The following is a 20,570-nucleotide window of genomic DNA, read 5'->3' as shown; positions in this document are numbered from 1 at the left end:
GCCGTACTCAACTGGTTTTCTAGGCCAAGTTCATTTTCGCTACAGAAAGAGGAAGAGACCGCACCAATCACCTTCGTCATATTAGCTTACTCGAAGAGAGAACCCCCATGGCGATATTAGGGAGAGACCTTCACTGCCCCTGCGTCGGAAGACTTGAAGTCGTCAGGACCAGACCCGTCGGTTTCCTCTGTGGTTCTATCCCCATTCCCACCGGCAAATCCTTCCATTCTTTCAATTCCTCCTCTCTCGTCCCCTCGCGCCAGACGTAACTCTCTCTCTCTCTCTCTCTCTCTCTCTCTCTCTCTCTCTCTCTCTCTCTCTCTCTCTCTCTCTCTCTCTCCCCTTTTTCCTTAGTTGTTACGGTTGAAATTCTTGGCAATTGAGAATTTTCATAATTCTATTTCTATTTTTGTTCTGACGAAAGGCTGACTGCTCCACGCTATCGGATGCTTCCAGACAAGGTTCTTCCTATTGCCGGTGTGCAGCCCAAGGCCAATGGAGGTGCACACCGATTCTTTTTGCATTTTATTGCGCATTCTTGTAGCTTACCGGGTAAATAAATTGAATGATATCGTTCTCGATACGCATTGATTCAAGATTTGTGTTATTTTGGCCTTGATCTTCTTATCATTGCACATCCGTAAATCATCTTTTGATGGATTTGTTTCTTTTTGTTCCTGAATTTTTTCGAGACATCGTTATTGTTAAGAGTGGCTTGAATTCAATTGAAATAGTGCTATGTCGTATGTTCGCTCAAGCGGAGGGACATTCAACTCGAGCGAAATGCAGTCCGAGAGCTTCGCTCAAGCATCGCTCGACATTCAGTTCGAGCGATATGCAAGTCCGAGAGTTTCACTCGATGCCGCTCTTCTGTTAGCTTGAGCGAAATGTCAAAACCCTACGCTCGCTCGACACTCGCTCGAGAGTTCGCTCGAGCCAATGTTCACAGAAGTGAATTTTCACTATTTCTATAAATATCAAACGGGGCCTCTTTTATTTTTAACACTTCAGAAATCACTTTTGTTTATTTTATTGATTTTCTTGAGAGAAGTTAGAGAGCTAGAGAGATAACTTCTTTGTGAAAGAAGTTTTGTATTATTCTTTTGTACTTCATCTTTGTTGATAGTGAAATCTCTGATACCGACCCCACCAGTGGACGTAGACTCACTTTGAGCTGAACCACTTAAATCTTGGTGTTGTTTCTGTGTGATTGTCAGTATTTTCTTTTACTTATTTCTGCTACTATACTTCGAGTTAGTCTTAGATATACAGTTATTCCCAACAGTTACGTTTGTTTTTATAAGAAGAGACTTCGTTACATAGAGAAACGTAATCTCAGGATTCTTGCAATTATTGCCTATCCGCTCACGCATCGGTTTGTAATTTTCGAGTTCAATGACTTTGTTATGGATGTTATAACTTATAAAATAAAATATGTAAATAATGTTGCCAATTCGAGGTGCCAAGGCCTCCGAGATTCAGTAATTTCTGGAATGCAATTTCTCATCTTCATTTCAAACACTTGCAGGATATAAATAGATACAAAAAAATCCCACTTTCTACACGTTGGACACGGCCTAAGACCTTTCCCACGTTTTACAATCTAATCCCTTTATAACTACCCCACTCCACACTGACGCACTTAATAATAACTGGCCATTACCAAGACTCGGTCAAAGAACTTAATGGAAAACAAATGAAAGTAAATTACTATGATAATCCTAACTAATTTAAAATAGACTCCAATGATGTGGCACATAATAGACTTTAATGAGCAAGTTTGTTCTAGGATATCTGCTAATAATACTCTTTCACTAGAAGCATCTATAAACTGATGAGTAACTATAGATTGATGTACTCCAGAAACACTCCACCGCTACATCCTTAGAAAGTTTTGGACATATATAAGTATTTGGATTATGTTCTACTCTTTTTTGTACTGAAACTATAGTCCAATCATATTGCTAAAACCTAGTTTACTCTTGATTTTTTACTCCTTAATTTCCTTCCTACAGTTTGGAGTATTTTTTTGTTTCCTTTTATTTTCCCTACACACCACCTTCATTATACAAAACAATTTTATTTAATGGTAACTTCATCGTCTAAAAAATGTTATAATTGAAACCCCTTGAAATAATTCACATAACATCTGAATCCATACTCTAGAAGGATTAGTCAATATTATAATTAAAAACCCTTGAAATCGTTATAAAGGGTTTGAATTCCTCCCTCCCTCCCTCCCTCTCAAGTACTATGAGATTCCATTCATCAGCATCATATACACAATTTGGGATATTATATCAATAAATTAGGGGTTAACTCAAAGTCTTTTAGGTTTTTTTTTTCCCCTTTATTGTTTGTTTGTGGGCGGGAGAGGGGTGAGGAGGGTTAGAAGTGGGGGTGGAAAATCGTGTTTCGGGTCGTTTTCATGTTGTGTCAAGTCATGAACATTTGACTATATAAGTCAACATAAACCCAACCCGTTAAGCTAAACGTGTCAAACTTTCAAACTCTAACCCAATTCATTTAGATAACGGGTTGTGTCACGTCACCCATTTTGACATGTTTAATAATTAATTAAAAATATGTTAACACAACACGACTCATTTAAACCCGTTTGTTTTATGTAAATAGGTTGAACTAAAACGCATAACTCATTTGACCTGATTAAAATAATTTCACATAAAAGTTAAAATTTATATTTATTAATAACCACAATATCCTAAAAAATATATATCAATATTTTTCAAATTTTAACATATAATAAAACCAATATTACAAACCATACAATAACAAATATGAGCATATATCTAAAATTACAATTCCAACAATAAAAACATAAGCATACTGATAAATATCAATATTACAACTTAACAATAATAAAATTTTAATTTTGAAATAAATTCTAAATGGGTCAAAACGGGTTGATTTCATGTTAAGCAGGTTGACCCGTTTATAAATCGTGCATTAACGGGTCAACCCGTTTTGACCCGAACCCGTTAACATTAAACTCAAACCCGCTAATTTCATGTCGTGTTCGTGTTGGGTTCATGAGTCGTGTTACATATTGTCACCCCTACTTAGAAGTTGGTTTAAGAGTATCTCTAACATGGTTAAATGTTATTTGATTTTTGTAATTGTCATGCTAATGTTAACAACATTCAGATAATGCTTCTTTCCCGAATCATTTGCATTGGTGCTCATTCTTGGTAGATTTACCTTGGGAAGGCGGTTCAGTTACATCAAATCTTTCTAGGAAATGTGAGGCCTTTGCAGTGTCGGGTTTGGTCGAGTATGGGGATGGGATTGATGTTATTGCTCCTGCTGGCATTCTGAAGCAGATCTTTAAAATGCCATATTCTAAGGCACAACTATCAATTGTTGTTCATCATGTTGGAAGATGTTACGTGCTGCTAGGGTTCCAACTTTTTCGTTTTATTGGCTAAGTGTTGTCATTGTAGTGTTGTCGTTTTGACCGAGTCTTAGGCCCCATTTGGATGCACAACTCTATCCAGTGCACTTTATTTTTAGACTGAGTTGAACATCCAAATGCAGGTTTTTACACAGGTTGAATAGAGTCCAAAATTGAACTCATCTATAGGGCCCACAACTGACAAACCTTAATTTCCGGTTTTACTTACTTTTATCTTGTCAGTTGACTTTTCTCTCCATTGTGTACAACTTTTCCATCTCTCATGGGGCCCAACTCAATTGCTTATCACTTTTTCTACTTGGCTAGTCTGACTGTAAGTGCAGCTTGTCAGGAATTTTTTTTTTGCAGGTTTTGGCTCGGGCAATTGCTCAGACCATGTCAAATGAATAGTGAAATTCAATGGTGGGACCCATTTATTTTACAACTTTCCATCTTAACATCCAAACACACTTAAACTCATTTTAAGTGGATCTCACAAAATTCACTCAACCATCTCAACTCACTACTATTCATAAAGAACTCAGCTCAGCTCAACATCCAAATGTAGCCTTAGTTAGTGGGCCGGTTACTAGTAAGTGGGTCAGTTGTTGAGTGAGTTGGTTATAAAGGGATCAGATTGTAATACATGGGGAAAGGCCTTGGGCCGTGTCTAACGTGTTGAACGTGGGATTTCTTTTTGTATCTATTTATATCCTGCAAATGTTTAAAATGAAAGCAAGAAATTGCATTCCAGAAATTACTAAGTCTCGGAGGCCTTGGCACCTTGAATTGCCAACATTATTTACATAATCTATTTTATAAATTACAACACTCATAATAGTGGTCTCAAAGTCGTTTTCCTGCGACATGGCAGAGGGCACGCGTCATGCACAATTGTTGGAAGCAGTGGCGACGTTGAAGGGAGAGACTCTGCACCTGCGTGAAGAATAATAGAAACAGAAGAGCATGTTAGAAGCAGTGCTGCAGTAGATTAATAATCTGGCATCCAGTTATGAGCAGTTAGCAATTATAGTTGCAAATCAGCAATTGGATGAAGGATCCTCAAATATTTTTTTTTTTATAAATAGGGTGAAGGATCCTCAAATATGAACACTAAGGTTAGTAATAATGCTTTGTTTGATGGAAATGAGGGGATACATGCAAGATCACTAAAGTTGGAACCCTAGCAGCATGTAACAACAGACTCTTATTCTAAATACTGGGTGGGTATTTCTATCTGTTCCTTTATTTGTAATTCTATTAAATTTTATCGGGACTTGTTTGTCGGTGCATGTGTGTGATTGAAGTTTGTCTATTCATTTGATGATCTTTGAGAATTACAACTCCCAATGGAGTTTTCAATAGTGTTGTTTAGTTTCAAAAAAGTAAATACCATCTGTCATGTATGAGAAATTTTTTTCGGTGATCTATTTTTGTATGATAAACTAACCATGTTGGTCAAAACCTTGCATTTAATCGTTGAAAAATATTTAATGACCAACCACAACTGTTGAGTTTGGTTTTATGTTAAAGGGACAAGCTCATGATGTCTATTCTATTTTATCAAGCTTAGGCCTGATGTTGAAGAGGGTGAGAAGTTTATTAGAAGACACAAGAATCAGTAAAAATCTGTAGATTCTTTATTTTTGCACTTTGCCATGCACTCGGTTAGAATGGATTGTCCTCCAACTCGTCATGTCTCATCACAGGAGCGGTCAAACTCCTGTCCTTCCTGGAGGAAATAGAACTCAGTTTGTGGGGAAGTGTGATAGTGTTGCTAAAGATGGAGGAGTCAATTGTTGTTCTGAGTACCCTCAAGTCAAACAGGATAGCTTTTTTTGAGAAAGTAAGAAGAATGAGAGAAGTAAAGGGTGAGATCCTGTCAAAAAGGCTTCACAAGTGGGTGAGAAGCCTAGGTGCCCAATGCAGGAGTCTGAAAATAAAAATTGGTAATAATGGGCTACTTAGGGTCGTGTTTTGGTAGTTTCACAATTTCCGTATGCTTTTGGGCAATGACTTGCTTCTGTTCAGTAATGAAAAATATGATGCTGCGAGCTTGCATTTATGGAACATTACACGACAGGTGGGCATGAACTTCTGAATTCTTGTTTCCATGTTTGTGTTTACCCATTTTTAATTGGGTTTTTCATCCATGTTTTGACAGGTCACACCATTTGCATTTGCTTCTGTACGTGCATTTGCTCATGAACAATTTGCGAGGCTCATTTTAAATTATGATGAAGAACTGGGTTTAACATCCGAAACTTTTCCTGTAGAATGTGAAGTTACAGTTATTGATGCTGAGGAAGAATCCTCAGACTTTGTAAGTAGTAATTCTGAATTAGTCTCATCATTAGTTGCAGAGGATGAACCATATGAGGATGGACAAAAAAATTTTGCATTGTGCAAGGCATCTCCAACAATAGTTCAAACTGTTGCTGATCTCATTGCCTCTAAGTTAGCTGCAGTACCTCATGTTTCTCAGGCTATCAAGTCTCTCAGATGGATGAGCCAACTGCAGAGCACTGAATTAGAGTTGGTGGATGAAGGCAGTGGAACTGATGATACGCTACCTTCATCTATTATTTTTTCTATTTGTGCATGTGGTGATGCAGACTGTTCGAAGTTTGTGACATTCGAGAATGACTTTCAACATCAAAGTTGGACCATAAGTTGTGGAATCTTGTTCTTTTGCTTGGAGAATCATATTTGGCACTTGGTCAAGCTTACAAGGAAGATGGTCAGTTGCATCAGGCATTGAAGGTTATAGAGTTGGCATGTTCTATTTACGGATCAATTCGTCAGCATCTTGAAGACACAAGGTTCATTTCTTCAATGATCAGTTACTCATCATTGTAGAAGAAATTCAATGAAAGAAATGAAAAAACAAGATCATACAATAATGATGTGAAAGATGAGAAATCCAGCTCTACAGATGCTTCTCTTACTTTTGACCAGTACTCTTCCACTTACCTCTTCTGGCCAAGGGTGTGGACTCTAGATGGAGATGTTTGTGTTAAGTTCCATATGATATATGGTAAAGAGATATCAATACAAGCAGAACCGAAATCCAATATCAGAGGGTAGGGAATATCTTCTGAGGTGGTGAAGGAAGTTAAAAGGCTCAAGAAGCAGCTGGGGCAGAATAACCAGAATTGTATCTCATGTTCGTTGTTAAATTGTAGCTGCTAGAGTGACAGGGCAAGCAGTGGGAGCAGTGCAGACAGTAGCAATGCAGATAGGCTCTCAGTAGGTTAAGGCAGAAAACACACAAAAAAAAAACCATATGCGAAAAGAGCACATCCTGCTCATTTTTGGGAGACCTTGAAGAGGACCATTTCCATCACCAAATGGACAATGGTAAGAGTTTTGATGGTGGGCATCTACAGCAAGATAAAGGTGATGAAAGCCTCAAAGAGGCTGCTTGTACTGATAATTTTGGTTTAAAGTCTTTGGGAAATAATACTAAAAAGTTTTCTACGCAAAGTGAAAAATGGCGGGATATTTAAGTACCTCGGGGATTCTGTAGTGAGAGATGCAGAGGATAATCTTTTAGCTGCCCTAAGCTGTTATGAAGAAGCTAAACATGCATTGGGTGGGCTTCCTCAGGTTCAGCAGAACTCCAATCTGTAGTCAAGAAGAAGGGGTGGGTTTGCAATGAACTGGGTTGTAACAGGCTTGAAAGAAGAGAATTGAACAAAGCTGAAGTTGCTTTTGCAAATGTTATAAATGCGTTCTGGGAAATCTCAGATCACAACAACATAATATGAATTAATTTGAATTTGGGCCATGGCAGATGTGCATTAGTTGAAGAAGTGGTATCAAAGATTGAGGATCTCAAAATACATGCAATCTTACATGGTGCATTCAACCAAGCACTGGAGACTGCAAAACGAGAATATAGTGAATCACTTAGATATTATGGAGCAGCAAAGTCAGAATTGAATCTTATTGCCCATACATATCTGAGGCTTGGCATGCTTTTGGCAAAAGAAGATGCAACTGCAGAAGTTTACGAAAATGGAGCCTTGGAATATAAATTTGTAGGTTATACCAGTCCCAGTGATAGAAAACTAAGGAAAGAATCAAGAAAGCATGAGATCTCAGCCAATGATGCCATACGGGGAGGCATTATCTGAGTATGAATCGCTCGGTGAATTGTGCAAATAGGAAGCTACATATGCTTATTTTCAGCTGGCTTCCTACCAAAGGGTTTTTGTTTAAAGTTTAAGAAAAGCAACTTGTCTAAAGGTGAAAGCAGCGTTCTCCAACGGGTCAAGCAGTATGCTTCCCTGGCTGAGAGAAACTGGCAAAGAGCTTTGGATTTTTATGGCCCACAAACGCATCCCACAATGTACCTGACTATTCTCATAGAGAGATTGGCTCTTTCATTAAGCCTTTCAGACCTTTTACACTCAAATGCAGTATGTTCTTGGACGACTTGGTTTCTTCTCTTTCTCAATGGACTCAAAATTTTCTTCTCTTCTTTTTTCACAACTATAATAGTTGAGATTGGCCATGCATTTTAAGATGATTAAATACTTTCTAATGTTATTTCAATGACTATTTTGCAAATAACTTTCTAATGGAGAGGGGAATATGACGTTTAGGAAAAAAGGTACCAAATGCTTCTAGAATAGTGGCCAGCGTTTTGAACACGAACTTTATGCGTTTCATGAGAAGTCAGCGTGAGACGTGAGTGCATGCTTTTGTTTACCTGGCCTTTTCATTTACCTCATGTGGCCCTGCAAAATGAATAATGTGATGTATCAGAAACGCAATTGCTTGCCTTGCAAAATGAATTATGTTGTCATGAGTCTTGTTTATGCGCTTATCAGTTGTTAACAGAGATTAATATGTTGTGTTTGTTTTTAAGATGCTGGAATCAGCCCTATCTCGCATGCTTGAAGGACGTGATGTATCAGGAAAAGAGGCGGATTCTTTCAGAAACGCCTATCCCGAGATACATGCGAAATTTTGGAGACAGTTGCAGATGATTTTGAAGAAAATGTTGGCAAGTGCAAACAACTCTCTCTCTCTCTCTCTCTCTCTCTCTCTCAACCAAATCCAATCTCCAATTGATCTGGAGATGCCGGGAAGCTGAGGGAGCTTTACAAAATGTCTCTGCAGTCCACAGACATGAGTGAATTTGCACGCTACGCACACATTGTGGACCTCATAATCAGAAATTTGACTCAACGGTCACCTAGTTTAGAATATTTTGCATACTACGTAGAAAGTTCATACGGTTGTCTAGTTAACCCTTTGTTGTACCAAGCGAAGTGCAGTATAGTGACCACCTTTTAGAGGTCACTCTCGAGGGGTGAATAGGAGGTAGATCCTGCTTTTCATTCCTTTATCAGTAACATGGGGGATGGAAGGAGTAATTATTAGATAATTTTAGAATATACACAAAATTATACTTCAAACTTTGAGTTATAAAATATAAATAAATTCTAGTTATACAAGCAATTTTAATTATATAATCCCATATCATATCAGCTGCATTTTAAAGATCTTTTTACTATTTATTATTTAATTATCTTTATTCAAGTTTTCTTTTTAATTCTGTTAATGCGAGAGGCATGACACATTGACACGTGTTGAATTCCTCGACAAAAGGTAAGAATAATGGGAAAATCGGCAGTCGATTGTCCTACATTTTTTTTGTTGGACGGCATTGGTAATTTGGTATCGGTATTTGGGCGGCTTTGGTTATAAAAGCGAGAGGGAAAAACAGGGAAGGGAATATGGGTCTGCGAATTAGAAGCTTTTCATCTCTGTTTTCGACATTTCCGCTGCTTTTATCCTTGTTGCTGTTGATTTCGGTCGCAATGGCCGAGTCTGCTCCCACCACCAAGCCTGGTGATTCTTCTCCTTCATCGTCTTCAGCGTCGGTCCAAATCGTGTACACAGAAAGGCCCCAGGGCGAGGATCCCGAGGCTTTCCACATCCGTACCCTAACCGCCGTCCTCGGCAGGTCCTCTCTCTCTCTCTCTCAACTACGAGAAATTTTATTCAATTACGTATATATCTGTGCTGCGTGGGTGTGTGAACGCGTATTGATTGTTTGTTGTTGTTGTTGTTGTTGTTGTTCTGTATGAATTTGTATTGGAAAGTGAGGAGGCTGCAAAAGAGGCTCTGTTGTATAGTTACAAGACTGCCGCTAGTGGATTCTCCGCTAAGCTTACCCCCGACCAGGTTTCCCAAATTTCAAGTATGCCCCTTTCCCTTTTTTTGAATATATATATATTTATATTCGATGCTCTTTCTCTCTCTCTCTCTCTCTCTCTTTTTTCCCTAATTATTAGTAATTGATTGCCAAGCTAGTATTTTGATAATTAATTTATGCGCAATTTTTCTTTTTTTATATTTAATTATATTTCCATTGGACATCTGTTTGGTTACTGAGAAACCTAGGGGAAAAAAATGGAGTCCAAGTGTTGAATTGTGCTATCTTACGGTGTATATTGGTTGGGGGAATTTGCATCTTAATTGACTGGATAAAAAATATATATATTACTACACCAAAATATTCTTTGTTATTATCGCTGTTATATTTTTTAAACCAAGACAACAACCAAATGGAAAGTTGACATCGGATTTATATATCAAATTTTTAATATCATGCTAGAGCAAGGTTGTGAAGAATGGCCTGTTCTTCTTGTTGATGATTCTATATTTTGTTTTCAATTATATATCCCAGGGTAAGAATGCAAAAGATTGATGTTCTGCAATTTAAAATTGTCTAGCAAGGTCATATTTTAGACTTTTGTCTGTTGATTGTAAATGGAAAGTTTAGCCCAAAGTGAGGAATTGCATTGAAATGAACTATCCACATGATGGTATGTGGTTCTTATGTCATTACGTTGTATACTTTCTATTTTCACCTTGACAGTTTGCATATCTTGCACGGCCCATCTAAAATGGAATTTGATTAGATCTTAATTATATATTTCAGGGAAAGAAAAATAGGAATCATTGTGGGGTTTACAATAATTGAACTCTTTCGGTGATTTAGTCTCTGCTTCCTGATCTTTATTCTCCTTTTGCTTCCTTAATTGTCTTGTTCCATCATCATGCAAAATCGATTTACACGTCTGCTGAAAGATTGCCTCGCATTTTTCTTGCATACAGCCAGTTAGATTGTTTGTGATCCTCCTGAGCCCGTCTTTCCTAGGCGAATTTGATATTTGCCCTATATGAAGGGATATACATGTAACAACCCAAGATAAAGAAACCCTATAATTGGCACCTATTGGAATAATTATAAACCCACCAAAACCAAAAAAAGAAACTCTATAAGGTTTTCCTCCCTACCAATGTGGGATCTCATTTTCCACCCTCTTATACCAAGTCCGAGATATTACAATCTTTCCCCATCGTTTAAATCCTTGATATCCTCGTTAGGTCATTATGTTGTAGTGGACACGTTTCAAATCTCACACTTCTAGTTGTGACAATCCAAGGAAAGTTAAAGCCACTTTGTCCTTTATTTATTTATTTATTTATTTGACATTGGAGAACCTCTCCAAGGCAGGGCCCTTTGTACCCATCCCTATGGGTGAAAACCGACCCCTTCGGCGCGGTTTTTGGGCAAAACCGACGCCGACTAACCCTTAAGTTTTGGGAGAGAAAATCGGCCGAAACCGGTCGATGGGGAGGAGAAACGCCGATGCTGGCCGATGCTTCATTTTTGTGGCGGTTCACGGTCGGTTCTCAAACCTAGTTTCGTCTGAGAGAGTAGTGACTAGAGAGAGAGAGAGAGAGAGAGAGAGAACTGAGACTCGAGGAAGAAGACGGATTGATATCGAAACAATGTTGTTTGGTTTAAACCAAACGGCGCCATTCTACTTATTTGTTTTAATACGTTATAAATAAAACGATGCCATTTGGTTTATTACCAAACGGCGCGTTTCAGTTGTGTTTAAAACACAACTATAGGATTAAACTACGTCGTTCCACTTAAACTTAAGTAGAACAGCGTCATTTTGAGCACAAAGTATATAAAAAAAAATTAATTTCTTTAGTCGGCCGGTTCAGCGGTTTGAACCAGGTTCTAACTAACGCCGAACCGGCCGATATCGGTTTTCTCAATTTTGTACCTCACGCCGACCGGTTCTTCACAGGTTTCGGCCGGTCTGAGTCGGTCCCGATCGGTTCTCCGGTTTGTTGTACAGCCCTACCCATTCCTGTAGAGTAAACTCCAGTCCCGTGCACCGCACCACTTTGTCCTTATATTCTAAAGGGACTAATTATTATTACACTTAAAGCCCTTTGGAATCATGATTGACCCCAATAACTTATCCCTCCTATGCAATGAGGGATCTCATGTATCTCCCCTCGTACCAAATCCTAGGTGTTACAAATTCATGTCCAATGTTTATTAGCTTATACTTTAGACTGTAGCCTATGTTTTGGTCATGTTTGTTAGTTACTCAAGTACAATGGTTATGTACCGTTATAGTAAATATCTTTACTACCTGCCTTTCTTTACTAGACAAAACTCTGCTATCAAATGCCATTCAGAGAAATAAAAATAAAAATTTTTATTTTTGAAAGTTTTTTTTTATTGGCACCGGGTGTCGGGGAACAACGTCTCGACTAATCCTAGGGGTACACAGGCCCTCGACAAGAAGTTTCTTATAAGTGCACTGTGCACCTTGGATGACTCAAGGGAAAATCCCCCAATCTGATGATCCCTAGAGATTTTTTGCACCCAATGGGGATTTGAACCTTAGACCTAGGGGGAGCATATCCCCAAGTCCAATGCCTTTACCACTTGAGCCAACCCCTAGGGTTTATTTTTGAAGTTTTGACGATGCATTGACTATAGAACCTAGTGTTGAGCTGGGCACCAACTGGCAATGTTATCTAGATAAGCTTCTAAAACTTATGAAGTGGTCTTATTTTTAGTAGTCTGTTAATTTTAGTTATAATTCTTATATATAAATGCAATCTCTTCTGGCTTGTGTTATTTATAAGATGCTGAATTATTTTAGAGTTAGCTCGTTTATTAAAGGTCTGTTTTGCATCTTGTAGTGGTTTTCATCAACATTGTTATGCTGAGAAATACACAATGCTCTCCAGTCTCCATACTACTTTAATATATATGTTTTTTGGCAGAACAACCCGGTGTTCTTCAGGTTGTCCCAAGCCGTATGATGCAGCTACATTCAGGACCTGGGAAGCTGCACTGAAGGATGTGAAGCTCCTGCACTTGCTAGTATATATCTTTCAAACAGCTTTCTCATGTATAAACCAGTGTGCCTATGTGCTCTGGGGCATATAGCCTTTCACCTAAATAAGGTCCTAAGCGACATATAAAAGTGTATTCTCGTATATGGTATTTGCTGCGTGGTACATATGACGTGTAACACCAAGTTGTTCGGGTTTTCCTTAATCTATATGGTACTAGAGGTAATACATTTCGTGGGCATATGATTTCCTTTCTCTCTTCAAATATGCAATTCAAAAACCACCAAATTAAAATTTGATCATGCTGGAAATTTGATTGAAAAATCTTTCTTCAAGCCATTGTGAAATACATCCAGCAAAGTAATACTATATAATTTGATTTTGAAGATAAATTTTAAAATCTGAATATTACAAATCAAATTTTACCAGTATATTTTGCTTGACAATACATCTAATAAAGTATTTATATTGTAAAATTTGATTTATAAAATTTAAATTTTTAAATTTATTTTTTAAAATAAATTATTTGCACCATTATTTACTAGGTGTGTTGTACAAATCGGTTTAAGAATATAGTTTTTCTAAATATATTCCTACCGGATGATAAAAAAGGGATTTATATTCAATAAATCAATTTTCGGTATCAGGAAAAAAAAAACGAGAAGTAATCACCAGTGTTTCCCGCCTTTGGAAGACGCAGCAGCATTTTAGTTTCTGGATTTCTCCATTCCTTTTCAGTTCCGTTCTGCCTCCCTCGAAAAATTTAGGGTTCCCGAATTGCCGTCGGTGATGTCGGAGCTGAGCTGGAGACACCAGACCCTCATTCAAGCTTTGTTATCACGTGGCCCTCTCAAGGACGATGAGTTCCATTCCATCTTCACCGCCCTCACTGGCAAAAACTCAGGTTTCTCTCTTCTTCTTTCTTCCTTCGTTCCTTTTTTTCTTTTTCTGTTATTTTCCAATAATTCACTTTTTTATATTGTTATTATATTTCCAGATGTCGTTGGTTCTCTCTCTTCTTCTTGTATTTTTACATTTACAACCTTTTTTTCCCTTCGTCCTTGCAATTGACCCGCTCAACCTAAAAACCCCGACTTCCTGTGGTCCTCGAAGTTCGACAGAAATTGACTACCATGATCAAGCTAGTATCAGTGATAACAGATTATCTCTTACATCTCCATCAGCAGCATCTCTTTGTTTATGTGATTTAGGTTGTCATATTTGATACAGGTGCTCATAAACGGCTATTTGATGAATACCTCCTGAAGATAAATAAGTCACTTTCTTATGTTCAGTGTGAGTTACGGGGCTTCCGAAACCAATACGATGGACAGATTTACTATGGGGTGGTCAATAATATTTCTGACGAACAGTCCAAGCTGGGAACGAAATATTCGGTTCCCCAGATTGCTTTCTTCAAGGCAATTGTAAGGCTGGTTAAAACTTATACTAAATTGAAAGAAGTTTTTATTTTCTAATTTGGTTAGTGGACAATATACTTAGTTGATGCAACGTTCATTATTTTCAGTCATTGTTTTAGTGGGGTGGAATTCTGCTAAGATTTTTGTATTGGATACTCTACAACTTGAAATGATCAACTCAATATGAAAATTATGTTGCAGATGGTAAAACATAACTTGGGTTTACTTACAACTTGATTGTTGCCATTTTTTTATTTTTTCTCTTGTATTCTTCTCTTGTGTTCATTAAGAATATAATATACTTAAAAATATATGAATCTTTATTACTTTTTCGAGAGATCCATTACTAGTGGAATAATGGGGAAATATTGATTGAGGGAAAGTGTCAGAACATTCACTTTAAATTGCATTATCCTTAGTTATTATTTGGTGAATGATGAGGAAAAGACAGATAATTTAATCACATGCTTGCTACATGAGGCTTTTCTCTATGCAAACCCTGAAATATTTTATGCCAATAGATGTTGGATGTCTAAAAGTATGAGATTTGAATGGCTTCGTCCATATTGAGTCATGCTGTGTTCTTTTTTATGTCAAATATCAGATAGAAGCAATTCTGCAAGATGCCGCAGCGGAAGGTAGCATATCTGACATCGATGTCCTTAATATACGGTTGGAGACTCAGGTCCGAATTTTGCTAAGAATAATTGTTCTTTATCAAGAAACATATGACCTTGTTTGTTGCACTAATGTTTTATGTGCTGCAAATATGAGTTAGCAAATTGAATGATGCAAATCCTACTAAATATTATATGTCAACTATAAGTGGGCAAACAAATTTGCATTAGAAAATCCCACTGTAGGAGTTATACTAGTTTTGTTATAAACTCAAAGAGAGAGAAATAGAGATCAAAATCAAGGCCAAAGAGCTTGATTTTACCATCAAAGGTTACCTAGGGAAAATAACTTAAGTTTGAAATTTTAGAACTGTTAAGGTGCCATTTACAATATTTTGCTACGGTAATATGCGAAATTTATTAAATTTCTTTAATCGGTACATATGAGTTTTCTTGCTGTGGAAAGTTCTTGGCACCATTGAAGAATGTGAAAATTCCGGCCATATGTTGTTGGATCAAGTATTTTTAACCTCTCCATCAGTATTCCATAAGAAATGGGTTCCTCTGATTACCTTCATTTTATCGAACCTCCCTATCAGGCTGCTCAAACATCACCATCAAAGTTATGGTAATTATAAGAAAAAAAAATCCGTAAAAGTAAAGATAGGACTCATTGAAGATCGGTCGGCAGTTCCAACACATATGGAGGTAAACTTATTTCTTCAGTATGTTGCAGAGACCAATCTTCCTTGATTTGATGGATTTCCTTCCTTCCTCTGGAAACTCTCTGTACATTTTTTTTTATAAGTGGAAACTCTCTGTACATAAGTGTACCAAAATTAATTACCTTCAACAGACTGCTTGATTTTCTCCCACTTTATTTGGTTCCGCTCTCCTTGAGCTGCCATCATAGAGTTTGTTATGTTGCATTTTCTGATTTTTTTTTCTGGGTTTAGGTAATTATGTTCCACAGAATCATGGAATGCAACACCCTTCAAAAAGAAAAATACTTTGGGTGAGAGAGAAAGTGAGAAAGAAATTGTCTTTAGAAAGAGCTTTTTAGGTTTTGTGGTGTCAGAGGTGGTGTTTGTGTTGTGGTGTGCTGTAGAAGAGGGGATTTTCTCCTTAGAAATAAGTTTTTTATTTAGTACCAAATAAAAAAGTTGAGATATGAGATTCATTAACATGCTGTGTTAATGAGTCAAGACGATGAAATTGAATTTATTTCTAACACATCTTAGTAGATAAAGTGAAGGTTACTTGTAAAAAAAAAAGTAGATAACAGTGAAGGTAGTGGTACTGTTTCCCAAATTAAAGGACAAAACACGTGTCATCTTGCAAAAATCTAAGGGAAGGCCAGCATAATTTAGCCAGACATATTTTCAATATCTCACATCGAAGGAAATATTGTAGTACATAGAAACATTGATTTAACTCTGCACAAAGTACTCCAAATGATCAATAAAAAAGAACAACCTTAACAACATGGTCAAGCTCATACCAACAAGGAAGAAGAAAACAAGAAATGAAGCTAAACTGACCTTAGCATTATATGGTCTTATTTCTACTTGACCTTAGCATGATATGGTGTATGTGAACAGTTATTTATTACTTGCTACAGAAAATATTGTTTGCAGCAAAACTTTGGACACGTATCTAGGTAGAGCCTAATTCTCTCAGATCTTATGGCAGAATCAATGTTTATTGACTCAGGCTTGCCTATATTGGATGTTTCCAGAAATAGTGACTGTATGCTTTTAGTGATAAGATTCATGACAATTCACTATCTTTTTATGTAGGCTCCCTTGACTGTTCCACCACTTTCTCGTTAACAAATGAGTTTATTATTCTTACAAGCCCTGATGTTGTGCTTGATATTTCATGTGGTCTATCTTCAGGTTTTGACTGGCACAGGATCGCAATCACAGGGCGGTCCAACTCAAGTCCCTCCTGCACTTAAGAATTTCTCAATATCTCAGAAGCAAAAAGCTCTGGATGAACTTGTGCGGGATCAGTGGCTTACTCGTACCCCTGATGGTAACATCGGACTTGGTGTCAGATCCTTTCTTGATCTGCGCAGCTATTTCCGTAATAACGATATTCCTCCATGTCAAGTATGCAACGAAGCTGGAGTGAAGGTTGTAACTGGTTGCTGCTCTGCCACATCAGTGGATACTGGCTTTTTAATATATATATATATATATATATATATATTATACACACACACACACAAACGTATGCTCATGCTTTTTTTTTCTTTCCTTTGTTCAAGTCCTTGAGTGGTTTCAAAGTAAAATATAATGTTTTATTCAACGGATATAATAGTAAAGGAAAAAAGTTCTCCACTTGTTCCAACCAAACTAATGGAATAGTTCTTTGCTGCTGCAATTTAAGCTCATACTTTGTTGGGTTTGTTCCCGGCAGGCAGAGTTGTGCCAGAATGAATCTTGTACAGTCCGAGTTCACAAGTACTGCCTAAAGAAGTTATTTTCTCAAAGAAAGGTATATACTCTTGATCTTCTCATGTTTACAGTCAACAGAATTTCACCTACTTCATAAATCTGCTGACTTTACTGAGTTTTAGGGTGAAAGAGTTTGTCCAAGTTGCGGGACTCAATGGCATTATGTAGCACCTAAACCGGAGCTCATAGAGGAAGAGAACGAGGCAGAAGCACCCACCCAGAGCCAGCCACCGTCAGGATCTAAAAGAAAGAGGCTTGAAAGCAGCAAGCCCGGCGATGCAAATGCAGTTCGAACGGGTCCCTCTCAAGCTTCTAGACCTACTTCTGATCTGAGAAGAACAACCCGAAGTACCACCCGTTCAAAGTAAGCGTCATGCTCCCTTCATTAAGGGACAACTGGAAATATGCTGTATAGTTTTGCTTTGAAACAGCTGAGATACGCTGCGTGGAGTGAGTGGTTGCGACTGGAATATATGGTGGAATGCTTCACAAGTCTCTGTTTTTTGATATCCCAAGTATTCCGCAACGAACTGTGATACCATATTAGATTTTTTCTGAGTAGCCTGAAAACAGCTGGACGAATTTATGTATAATATTTGATTCTCCGTTCATTTCCTACCAACAATGTAAACTCTCATTCCTTTTCCTCGGCTTGGAATGCCAACTGGATCCCGTTTAACTTATGCTTGGTTGTTGTAACTTGTCTCCACAAATGCATATCAGTTTCCAATCACAGCGAATCCAAAAATAAATAATAAAATTTACATATTTCCATCAGTTTAAGCTTTGGAACAAATGATAATTTCATATGGTATCAGAATAGAGATCCTGAATTGAATCCTAATTTTATACTCTATCTTATTTAATTAAATATTTCACATATTTGGTCACTCATTAAGAATGAATTTGGCCCACATGTTAGAGGAGTGTTAAAATGTAAAATAAATAATAAAATTTATCTCTTCTTATTAATTTAAACTTTTGAGACAAGTGGTGTGAATATGCTGTTAATTTGTCTCATAATTATATGTCCTCTGAATAAGAAAAATAAAAGAATTTTATCCTCACAAAAGCTCTAAATCAAATAAAGAAAAATACACCTTACAATTATCATATTCCTTATATTATGCAGAATTGATATGTACACCCTCTAATTAATAAATAATAATAATAAATAACTCTCGTACAATTAAGATAGATAAATAAAATAAAATAAAAAAGACAATTTTAGATGATTTTGACAATTAGAAATGAACGGGTAATACATATTGTAACTTTTTCAAAGATTAAAAAGTAACGTATCAACATGGATATTCTGACATGTAAAAATAACATGTATGATAATTGGAGGGCAGTAAATATTTTCTTATTTTATTGTTTTGTTCTTATAAGATCACGTCAATACTAAAAATATAATATATAAATTATTATTTATATTAACTGATATAAGGGATTTTTATATAATAAAATATTTTAAATTTTTATGTGTAAATACTTCCGACCAAACAGACCACTGGAAATGACTTGGCAGACGAAACGGACCACAGGATATTGATTTACAAAATAAATATTAATTATGTTTAAACTTTAAAGGAATGTGTATACATATATAATTTCACGTGTGCACACTGCCATTATCCTATCCTCTCGTGGCTGACGGTGTGCTGAATAGACAAAGTATATTCTTGCCCATTAAAGTACAAAATCAAAAAGATGAAGATGATCTGCCGCGTAGGCACTGTCTGTGCGCTTGTTTTTGGTTCACCTTTTTTGCTTTCTGTTCGGTCTTCGAGACGAGGTTTCGTTTGTTATCATCTCACTTTTATCTTAATTTATTATTATAATATTTTATATTTTAATATAAAATATAATAAATAATTTAATTTTTTTAAATTTTAAAATAATAATAATAATAATAAATAATAATATTTTATCATCTCAACTCAAATTAATTTAGCATCCAAACACATTTATATCACACGGAACAAATTAGTTTGGCTATATACAATTATTTTTAAATATTTTTATTTTATATTAAAAAAAATAACATAATCAATCGTATTAATAAAATATATAAAAATGACTGTAAATATAAATTTTTAAAACCAATATGCTGAATCATGAATCAGTAAAAGTTGATGCCCTCAAAAGTGAAGTATATTTTCTTAGAACTTTCCCGCATCCATGTGTGTTGTGTGGCTAAGCCCTCCTCGGAAACACCCATAAAACTTATATATTTATCTCATCAATAACGTTAAAAGAGGTTAGTTTCAACTTATAAATAGCATAGCTCAATTTATTAAGTGTCACCCATTAAATTAATACCAACTTATATCCGTCTAATTAATATAATTATTGGTACATTACTACCAATATATTCAAATTCATTTACAAAATTTTATAAAAATAAATATTTTTTGAAGAGTTTTAACTTGCGGAGCGCATAGTACTATCTACAATAGTGTGACGATTATCACATATGTTCGGTAATAGATTGCAGCAATTGTGTCAGACAATATGTTTTTGGCGACGGAACTCGTTGGCTGAAAATGCAGTTTTGAAGCGAAGACGACTCTCGTGGGATGCCTTTTGCGTCGGTTAATAACTTTTTTACGTCGGTTTGGGAGATAATCACTATTATTCATAAATCATCTTAATAAAATTATATTTGTAGCGATTTATTTTTTCCGTTTATTGCGACAATCGTGCGCGCTGAGAAGTGCCTTTTTCTTGTAATGAAACGTGGATGTCCGTCTGTTCGTACGCGATAGGCAATGATCTGCCACGTTCTGAAAATAAGAATGGAATCTCCTCCACTTGCATATCTTTTGTAAAGGTCACGGGTCCAATTACCCAATAAGCTCATTTTTACTAGTAATATTAGATATAAATTTTAAATAAATAAATTTTATATAAATTTTTTATAAAATAAATAAATCTTATTAATAAAAAATAATTTTTTTTATACTTTTATAAGGTAAGATTCATTTTTTTTATAAAGACTTATATTAAATTTATCTATTTAAAATTTATACAAATTATTTTTTTATTTTTATTGATCTATGAACAACTTTTTTTTAACAGAAAAGAAAATGCTGACTGGATTTTGGATGAAATAACTTTATCATGCTTAAATAATCTTTTATTTTTTCAAGACAAATTTAAAGGTTGATAAGTAATACCATCTCATCAGACAATATCAATGGAAAATTAGATCTTATCCATTAACTTTTGAAATAGGCACAGGACACCTCCAAGCTATATTCTCATCCCCTAAGATTATACCATAAAGCAACAATAACGTTGAATCTCTTAACTTTAGATTATAACATCTAAACTTCAATTCACAGCTATAATCACCCTGTGAAAGGAAACGTATATTACAGCACTTTTATAAACTTATAAACGTATATTCAATTGACAATGTCTCCCATTTCCTAATTTTTTAAAGAGTGCTACA

At 36.1% G+C, this 20,570-nt stretch overlaps 2 protein-coding genes and 1 pseudogene across 2 annotated transcripts; all 3 read left to right on the top strand.

Moving 5' to 3' along the window:
- Positions 1-107: 107 nt before the first annotated feature.
- LOC108991321 lies at positions 108-8,594 on the top strand (annotated as a pseudogene).
- A 463-nt stretch (positions 8,595-9,057) lies between these two features.
- LOC108991334 (subtilisin-like protease SBT3.17) lies at positions 9,058-12,853 on the top strand. The gene is made up of 3 exons (XM_018965516.2): positions 9,058-9,392; positions 9,532-9,629; positions 12,539-12,853. Exons 1-3 carry the CDS (start codon positions 9,163-9,165, stop codon positions 12,610-12,612), a joined length of 402 nt encoding a protein of 133 aa, XP_018821061.1. The 5' UTR covers positions 9,058-9,162; the 3' UTR covers positions 12,613-12,853.
- Positions 12,854-13,243: 390 nt separating this feature from the next.
- On the top strand, positions 13,244-17,793 carry LOC108991331 (non-structural maintenance of chromosomes element 1 homolog). Its single transcript, XM_018965513.2, has 6 exons — positions 13,244-13,514; positions 13,841-14,037; positions 14,636-14,716; positions 16,547-16,786; positions 17,073-17,150; positions 17,233-17,793. Exons 1-6 carry the CDS (start codon positions 13,400-13,402, stop codon positions 17,476-17,478), a joined length of 957 nt encoding a protein of 318 aa, XP_018821058.1. The 5' UTR covers positions 13,244-13,399; the 3' UTR covers positions 17,479-17,793.
- Positions 17,794-20,570: the final 2,777 nt, after the last annotated feature.

Source organism: Juglans regia, chromosome 11 (assembly GCF_001411555.2).
Source record: "Juglans regia cultivar Chandler chromosome 11, Walnut 2.0, whole genome shotgun sequence".
Lineage (NCBI taxonomy): Eukaryota > Viridiplantae > Streptophyta > Magnoliopsida > Fagales > Juglandaceae > Juglans > Juglans regia.
This window is presented reverse-complemented; position numbering and strand designations above follow the sequence as displayed.

Coding starts and splice junctions, on each gene's coding strand:
- LOC108991331 (XM_018965513.2), top strand. CDS start 13,400: ATGTCGGAGCTGAGCTGGAGACACCAGACCCTCATTCAAGCTTTGTTA. Junction 13,515..13,840: donor CCTCACTGGCAAAAACTCAG/GTTTCTCTCTTC, acceptor TATTTGATACAG/GTGCTCATAAACGGCTATTT. Junction 17,151..17,232: donor AGTTATTTTCTCAAAGAAAG/GTATATACTCTT, acceptor ACTGAGTTTTAG/GGTGAAAGAGTTTGTCCAAG.
- LOC108991334 (XM_018965516.2), top strand. CDS start 9,163: ATGGGTCTGCGAATTAGAAGCTTTTCATCTCTGTTTTCGACATTTCCG. Junction 9,393..9,531: donor CTAACCGCCGTCCTCGGCAG/GTCCTCTCTCTC, acceptor TGTATTGGAAAG/TGAGGAGGCTGCAAAAGAGG. Junction 9,630..12,538: donor CCAGGTTTCCCAAATTTCAA/GTATGCCCCTTT, acceptor GTTTTTTGGCAG/AACAACCCGGTGTTCTTCAG.